This window comes from Sapajus apella, unplaced genomic scaffold (genome assembly GCF_009761245.1).
Source record: "Sapajus apella isolate SASKATOON/1434 unplaced genomic scaffold, GSC_monkey_1.0 scaffold1, whole genome shotgun sequence".
NCBI classification, from domain to species: domain Eukaryota; kingdom Metazoa; phylum Chordata; class Mammalia; order Primates; family Cebidae; genus Sapajus; species Sapajus apella.
Genome location: NW_022436941.1, coordinates 19,997,886 through 20,006,404, shown reverse-complemented (window position 1 = coordinate 20,006,404; position 8,519 = coordinate 19,997,886). Strand labels below are relative to the sequence as shown.

General features: G+C 42.2%; 1 protein-coding gene across 2 annotated transcripts in view; it reads left to right on the top strand.

The window, feature by feature from the left end:
- Window positions 1–7,322: 7,322 nt before the first annotated feature.
- Window positions 7,323–8,519, top strand: part of PRR16 (proline rich 16) — a 309,218-nt gene continuing 308,021 nt past the window's right edge. For both annotated transcript variants that reach the window (XR_004266048.1, XM_032271359.1), the window contains exon 1: window positions 7,323–7,690. Coding sequence is in view for 1 of the 2 variants with exons in the window: in XM_032271359.1 (XP_032127250.1) it covers window positions 7,532–7,690 (159 nt within the window). In the remaining variant the exon portion in view is untranslated. The remainder of the gene's footprint in view (window positions 7,691–8,519) is intronic.

Below are 8,519 nucleotides of genomic sequence, written 5' to 3'. Positions count from 1 at the left end.
TAAATTTAAACAGGTAAAATTTTTCAGACTTTAAAATCCTGATATGTAACCTCATCATTTCATAAAGAGGGCTATATAGAGGCAGAGTTTCCAAAATTTTTTGTCAGTTGAAACTGCTGAAATATACTTTGAAAAATGCTGTTATGGAGGAATTTGCTTGATTAAGTAATTCTGGAAAGCAGGCAAATCTTAGAAGAGTGAAGTTATCAAGTTCCTTGATGCACACAGGACAATCAAAATACACACCAAAAAGAATAACCGTGGCTAAGATTTGTTTAGTAATTCACAGATAATAAAACATTCTGACATAATTATCTCTTTTGATTTTCCACCCATTTTTGATGAATAAGTATTGTATCCACATGTACAGATAAAGAAGCAAATGCTATTGGAGTTTTAGTGTCTAAGATCACAAAGCTGGTGGCAGAACATTAGTCTTAAATGTATAGTGTCCAGCCCATTGAGTTTCTATCATAAACTGCTGCTTTACTGTTGAAAAAAGGAAGAGGTCTTCTTCTTATAAGGTTACTAGGCCTAGCTTACCGGCCCCATCTTAATGACTTCATACAACCTTCACTGCTTTCCAAAGGCCTTATCTACAAATATCATCACATCTGAGGTTAGAGCTTCAACAATGAATGTTGGTGAGGGGACCAAAATGTATTGTTATTATCCTCAATTTTCAGGATCCAAGGTAAACATTAATCTATAACATTAACATTTAACAAACATTAAATCTATAACAATATCATTTTATACAGTTGAAGACAGGTCTGTGGCATAAACCACAGCTCACGGACTTGTGGTAAGAGAAGCGGGTAGAAAGTGGAGGTAGCATGCCAATTAAGTAGATTAGCGGCATCATCATTGTAGATCGAAATGGTATTATCAAGTTTCATCAGTTGCAATTGGCATGCTGTCTAAGGCCTTACTCTTTGGCCATATACAGAATGCCCTTAAGTATTTGTCAGGCTGCAGATCTGGGTAAGTCATTCCATTCCAGTTTCTGGATGAGGAACTAAAACTGCATAATCTATGTGGTCACACACAGTATTGGTGACTACCAAACACCTAGCAGGATATGGTTTTGTATCTGAAGGTCAGGGGGTATCGCTTTGACAACTTCTTTGTCCTCTGTGATTTTACCCTTGTTCACACTCATTTCCTTGGAGGGCGAAAGGACCTTGAAAGGACAGAAATCTCCAAGTACTTTCAAAATTATCTGGGTATCTGAATGATTAAATAGGGCTTTCAATTATCTTGATGCATGCAGAGTGTGTTGAGTTCTGCTAAATGATTAAGATGTCCTCTGTTGTAGCTGAATCCCCTTCCAAGGAAAGTGGCTGTTAAGCTGTGTAGACTGTATATATATATATACACACAGTCACCCATGAAGGATGACCGCTAGGTCTCACTGTAGCCTCATGTGATGGAAATGGGGAGGAGGTACTCTGGCACTTCCTTTATAAGTACGGTAATCCCCTTCATGTGGGCTTTGTCCTCATGAATTAATCAATCCCAAAGGCCCCATTTTCTAATACCATTACCTTGGGAGATAGGATATATATATATACACACACATATATATGTACATATTTTATTTTTTCAGAGGCATGTCTCCTGTTTGGGGGGGAAGAAATAGGCCACAGGGTAGGCAATTTTATCTAAGTTGGGTGAATCATTATACTTCTTCACTACCGGTTACTGACCCATGAAGGATGACTGCTAATTTATATGCTGCCTTTCTTTGCATTAATTTTGAAAATAGAATCACTTCCTAAAAATACTTTATTTCCAACTATTCAAAAATTATCATAATACACAGATTTTGAGAGAATAACTCATTTTACTGCCATCTGCTGGATAATTGTAGTAATAAATATATACACCTATGACTTTTCTATAAGAATGGCACAACTGTAATAGTAGCTTTGTACCTTACAACCCCATCCCAATCACAGTGACTGGCTGAAGTGTGTGTGCATAATCTAAGCTGGATCTATAAATTTTTTTTTCCTGGGAGCTTGCCGTGATGACCATCCTTTTCTAGTTGTAAAGCTGTGAAAATATGAGCCTGAACTTACCAGTGACCAAGGTTCAACTTTGTGGAGAAAATAGTATACAGGCAAGAAGCAAATCCACAAAGAGTCAGTGGGAAATGGACACAGAAAGAAACAGTCCCAATGATTCTAGAATTTCTGGCTCCAATTCTACCGGAGGCTATTTTTATCCCCACTTTTCTACAGTTCAACTATAAGACAATTTTCTCTGTTGAATTGAGCCAAAGATTTTGTCACTTGGATAAAATGTCTTCCAACTAACATACACTGGATGATCTCTTAATCCATTTGGGCTGCTATAATAAGGGACCATAGACTGGATGGATTTTAAACAATAGAAATTCATGTCTCACAGTTCTGGGGCCTGTGAAGTCCAAGATCAAGGCACTGATAGATTTTGTGTCTGGTGAGGGTCTGCCTCCTCTTAGAGACAGGTCTCACTGTAGCCTCATGTGATGGAAATGGGGAGGAAGCTCTCTGGCATTTCCTGTATAAGTACACTAATCCCCTTCATGTGGGGTTTGTCCTCATGAATTAATACATCACAAAGGCTCTATCTTCTAATACCATTACCTTGGCAGACAGGATTTAAAATTAATTTTGGAGGGACAGTCAGACCATAGCAGAAGTCAAATAAAATGAACTCACTATAGTTAAGAACGAGGGCAGGAAGAGATACTCTGAAGTAATCCCACTTTGTATTAGCATCATGTAGAGAATTATCCAATGGTTCCTGCTGGGATTATATGTAATTTACCTAGTGGCACATCTACTCTTAGCATAGATTCTTGCTTAATCTTAAAAATATTTGTTGAACTGAATTAATTTTAAAACACAGAGAAAACACTTTACTCATTCATTTTGCTAAGTATTTATTGATCAACCTTTTTGCAACAGACACAGTTCTAATTACTCAGAATATTATGTTGAGTACTTGCATTTAAACTCTCAGATCTCACTTTTTTAAAAACCTATATACATCAACAGGACATAGCCATGATGCGAAAACCAGTTGATATATTAAAAGTAGACATTCTCCAGACTAATAGAAAAAAGTCAACAAAATGTATGAGCGAACAAGGAGTTCTAGCTCTCAATTTGTTGTTCCCTAGATGGGATATATTGGATATGCCATTTAGCCTACCAAAGCCTTAACATTTAACTAGATGCTCTTTAGATTTATGCTTATTTAAGATTTAACTAGATACTCTTTAAGGTTTATAACAAACAGAAATTTAACTAGATGATTTTTAAGGCTTATTCCAAGTAAAAAGAAACTTAAAGTTTTTATTTTAATTTCTCATATTGGTGGTTTTCAAAGTGGTCACCTACCAAGAGCCTAGAAATTTGTTAAAATTCACATTTTAGACCTCACCCTAGACATACTGAACCACATACCCTGGGGCAGGGAGTATAGTAATCTTTTTTTTTCTTAACAAGTTCTGATGGGTACTAGTGTTTCCCAACCACTGCCTGGACATATAAAATATGCTTAATAGTAAATATATGTATGAAAACTTTTCTAATTTTTCACAGCTATATCACTGATATCGTTAGGCTTAGTGTCCACACCCAAATTTCATCTTGATTTGTAATCCTGATAAGCCCCATATGTCAAAGAAGAGACCAGGTGGAGCTAATTGAATCATAGGGGCAGTTTCCCACATGTTGTTTTCATGACAAGGAGTGAGTTCTCATGAGATCTAATGGTTTTATAAGGGGCTTTTCCCCCTTCACTTAGCATTTCTCCTTCCTGCCACCTTGTGAAGAAGATGTCTTGCTTCCCCTTCACCTTCTGCCATGATTGTAAGATTCCTGAGGCCTCCCCAGCCATGCTGAACTGTGGGAAAAAATATTTTGGAAATATTCTTATGCTTTTTTGTGGATTTAAAATTATGTCAGCGTCACAGAGTTTTTTTTCTGTGGGTTAATTACTAGGGATCAACTGCAGTGGATTAAACATACACCCATACACATATGCACACACATTTCAGAATATGGATAAAGCTTGTAACTGAAGAAACAAAAACTAGATGATCTCCTGTAATTATCCAATTCTTCCTGTTACAAAACTCAAAAAATGATGAATAGAGAGACAGGAAAAATAAAATGCTGGGTTTACAATCACTTCTATAAATGAGTAAGACCCTCCTTTATTTAGTAATGTGTTATCCTCAGCACTTTGGGAGGCTGAGGTGGGTGGATCACAAGGTCAAGAGATCGTGACCATCCTGGTCAACATAGTGAAACCCCATCTCTACTAAAAATACAAAAAAATTAGCTGGGTATGGTGGCGCGTGCCTGTAGTCCCAGCTACTCAGGAGGCCGAGGCAGGAGAATTGCTTGAACCCAGGAGGTGGAGGTTGCAGTGAGGTGAGATTGTGCCATTGCACTCCAGCCTGGGTAACAAAAGCGAAACTCTGTCTCAAAAAAAAAAAAAAAAAAAAAAAAAGAACTGTGTTATCCTAAGTTTACAAGTAATTTGGTCTGGATATGTACATTTCTGCTAGCACTAGTACATTAACAAATTCAGAGAAAGATTCAGCAGAAATTTTATTAGGTGTCACTTTTGCTGTTTGATCTCTAGAGCTGGTGTCTAAAACATTATACATACTGATCTCTGAGAGAATCTAGGATTACCCAAGGGAATGAAAGATTTTTCCATAGGGTAATACAAAGGCAGGAAGTAAATACACTTGATTTATATTCATGCGCCCTCTTTATTCTGTCTTCTTCCCCTTAATATTTTTAACTCTCTTTATAAAAGTTTCTTCTTCAGACATATTTTATGGAGATTTAAGTGATCCTTAATGACTAGAAGATAGGGACAGATACCACTGCTGCAATCCTACCAGCTTTCTCAATTTGGGCCTGGAAGCCAATTTTAACTTTTCCCTATTCAGTTAACTCCATATGGTATAAAGATAGAGATAGATAGATGATAGTCATTATTTCAGAGTGAATTGTGATATGGGTGTGGATGGGTGGTATGTTTCTAAGCAATAATTATGATTTGATTTTAAGCCAGAATTATTTGTTTCAGTAGCAGCAGTGCATATCATAGGGGTATGGTTTTCTTTCTTTCTTTTTATGTTTGCTTTTGTTTTTGAGACAGAGTCTTGCTCTGTTGCCCAGGCTGGAGCGCAGTGGCACGATCTCGGGCTCACTGCCCCCTCCACCTCCCAGGTTCAAGCAATTCTCTGCCTCGGCCTCCTGAGTAGAGTAGCTGGAATTACAGGTATGTACCACCATGCTCAGCTAATTTTTGTATTTTTAGTAGAGATGGGGTTTCACCATCTTGGCCAGGCTGGTCTTGAACTCCTGACTTCATGATCCACCCGCCTAGGCCTTCCAAAGTGCTGGGATTACAGGTGTGAGCCACTGCACCTGCCCTGTTTTTTTTTTTTTTTTAAATCTGTAGTGAATGAGATTCAGAGCAGCATGGACCTCTTCTTATATTACGGGAGGATTATTTTGTCACTGTGATGGAAAAGACAATTTCCTTTCCTCCTCACCAATATCCTTGCCTAAAGTCACTTAACTTTGAGTTTGGGGGTTTCTTATCTACTTGCCTACTGTTAAGAGTGAAAAATAATTCAAATCTAGAAGAATAGTACTTTCTTTTTTTTCCCTGCCATTATCTCTTGCCCTTTTTAACAATTGAGGGAGTTTGTAAACCTGATATAACTATTTTTAATGTTATATTTTTATACAATGAAGGATTTGAAGAGATAAAGGATGTTAAAAAGAATCTAATTCTCCCTACCTCAGAGAACTCAAGAATATTTCTTACACTTCTAATCATTTCTTCTCTTTTTCTTCTCTCCTGTTTGCATGCTGCAGGCTTGTTCTTATAATCTCTTATTTTGTCTTTCCAGCAGCATCTGCTTTTCACCTTTCATTTCTTCCCCTGATCTTTCAATGTAGTTTTCAACAGTTTTTTTTGACACCACTTTCACATTTCAATTTTTCCTTTTGTTCTTTTTCTTCTTCTATATTCCACATATGACTTCCAAAGATTTTGTAAAGATGAATTGTCCAGAACGAAGAGAGTGATTAAGAGCCTACAGAACTGGGAAGAGGACTGTTGCCAAGATTTTCTTCATGTGTAGAAGCACAGTGGAGTTACCCAGAGTGTGAGAAGCAAGAAACAGAAAGCCTTGCTAAGGGATGACCAAAAGGGGAAGCCTATTAAAAGAATTATCTGGAGGAGTATGCAGTGAAGAAAATAAAGTAGAGCCAGCCTGCCGGGTCAGTAGCTAATAGCCCACGGGTTTGCAACTAAGGAAATTAAAACTCTAGCTAATGAGAATTGTAGACACCTACTGAGAATGAACCGAAGGCTTCCTATTAACCTGCCTCCTTGGGTCTTTCTGACACAACAGTCAGAAAGTTGTTTCCTATTTGTTTAGTAGCAAAAGATTTGAAACGGAGGTTTAAAAGGGATGAAAGAGAAGTTGTAGGCAAACTCTTAGCTCCTTCACGAGGTCCAAATAGGATGTCTCCCCTACTCCACTCAAAATATAAATCAGCATAGGTCACAAAACGAGGAAGTACAGTTAAAAAGAAAAGAAAAAGAAAAAAAGAGTTGGGCCAGATAAGACATACAGCCAAGATAACTGAGACAGTCACCGGGGATTTGGGGTGTGGGGACTTCAAATTAATAAACCCGATATTAGCTTTGTGGAATTAGCAGGATTAGGGTACCTCTTTCAAGAACACTGGTTAAATTCATGATTTCAATAGATGAGCATTAGTTATTATATGCACCCCCCCCCCTTTTTTTTTTTACCTGCAGAAGTTAAGAAGTCTGTTTAACTCGCAGGTCACCAGGAGAGTGATTAGAGGTCTCTGGACATCATTTGGGTTTGGATAAACATGTAGGGCCACTTTACAGGCTCTATCTCCAACTCCTGATCCCACTGTGGTTCTTTCTGAATTGATCCAGGTCCCTGCTAGCGAGTGAGGCAGAAGGAATCCAGGCTAGTTGTGAGATGACACACAGCAGGCGGAGATGATGGGGGTATTTCAGAACCAAGAGGAGGGGGCGAGCAGGACACGGACTTGTCTCCCCGCACCTTGATGCCAAGGTGGTCTGGGAGAGACCCCAAAGGGCAACGTCGAGGGGACTGCAGGCGGCAGCCCTGGCGCGGCGGCCCGGCGCCCCTCTCCGCGGGCGGGGTGCGAGCGCGTGTGCGCGAGAGCGGCGGGCGGCGGCGGCGGGAGGAGGCGCAGGCGCGCTGCTCGCCCGTCTGCAGCCCCGCGCCGAGCGCCGCGTCTCGGGAGTTGATGGCAGCACCACTGTGCGGCCGTCCGGCCGAGCGCGGAGCGCAGCCACACGCCGCTGCCCAGGGAGCGCCCAAGATGTGGGGGGACCGGGGCGGCAGCGGCCGTAGCAGCGCCAGGGACGGGGGCACCCAGCAGCCTCCGCTCGCCCGCCTGTCCTGACCTGCCTCCCTTGCCCCCAAAGAATGTCAGCCAAGTCTAAGGGGAACCCCTCCTCGTCCTCTCCAGCCGAAGGGCCGCCGGCAGCCTCCAAAACCAAGGTGAAGGAACAGATCAAGATCATCGTGGAGGATCTGGAATTAGTCCTGGGCGACCTGAAGGACGTGGCCAAGGAACTTAAGGAGGTGAGAGGTGCTGGGCTGGGGAGGGAGTTCGGCGCCCTTCGACCCCTAGGGGTCTCCGTCCCATTTTCGGTAGAGACCGCCAGATTTCCAAACTCCTGGGAAACTACAGAAAGACGCCTGCAGACTGACTTTCTTTGCTCCGGGGACTCCTGAGAGGAGTTGCTGTTGCACTTTCTATTTTTTTTTTTTAATCAGGAAGAAATCAACTAGTGTTTTAATCGATGGACCTGGGCTGGTGGGAGGGTGAACGCACGCGTGTCTCTGAATCTGTGTGTGTGACGACGGCGGAGAGGGTTAGCTGGGGGTGTGTCGGCAGAGGAAGTCGTGAGCAGCCCGGCCGGAGCGTGCAAGATGCTCCTCTTCTGCCCTCTTGCTCCTCCAGAGTCCTTTGGCAAGTCCGCTGCCAGTCTGGCAGCCTCCTCAAGTCGGGGCTGAAGAGGGGCTGGGTTCTGGGCCGTGGGCCAGACCAGGGAGGGCAGCCTGAGGGAAGCTAGGCTCAGACTCCCCTCCCAGTCTCCCGAGCCTCGCTGCAGGGAAGGCGACGGGAGCAGCTAGCAGCCTTGGGGCTAAGGAGGGGATCTGGGACTTTCTCACTTTCTGAAGCATCCGCTGCTCTGCTCCGAACGTCGTTCCCAGTAACTCTGGGCCTTCTCGCCACCCTACCTCTCCTTCCTTCCTTACACCCTCTAGCCACTTGGCGTTGAACCCGATGAGCAGGACCCCCAGGGGAGTGTGTGTGTGGCCGGGGTCTTGCCACTGGCGTCCTGGCTCTCAGAAATTGGGACTGCTTCGGTTCTTCCCCCCCTTCTCCTATCCCACTTGTCTGTTC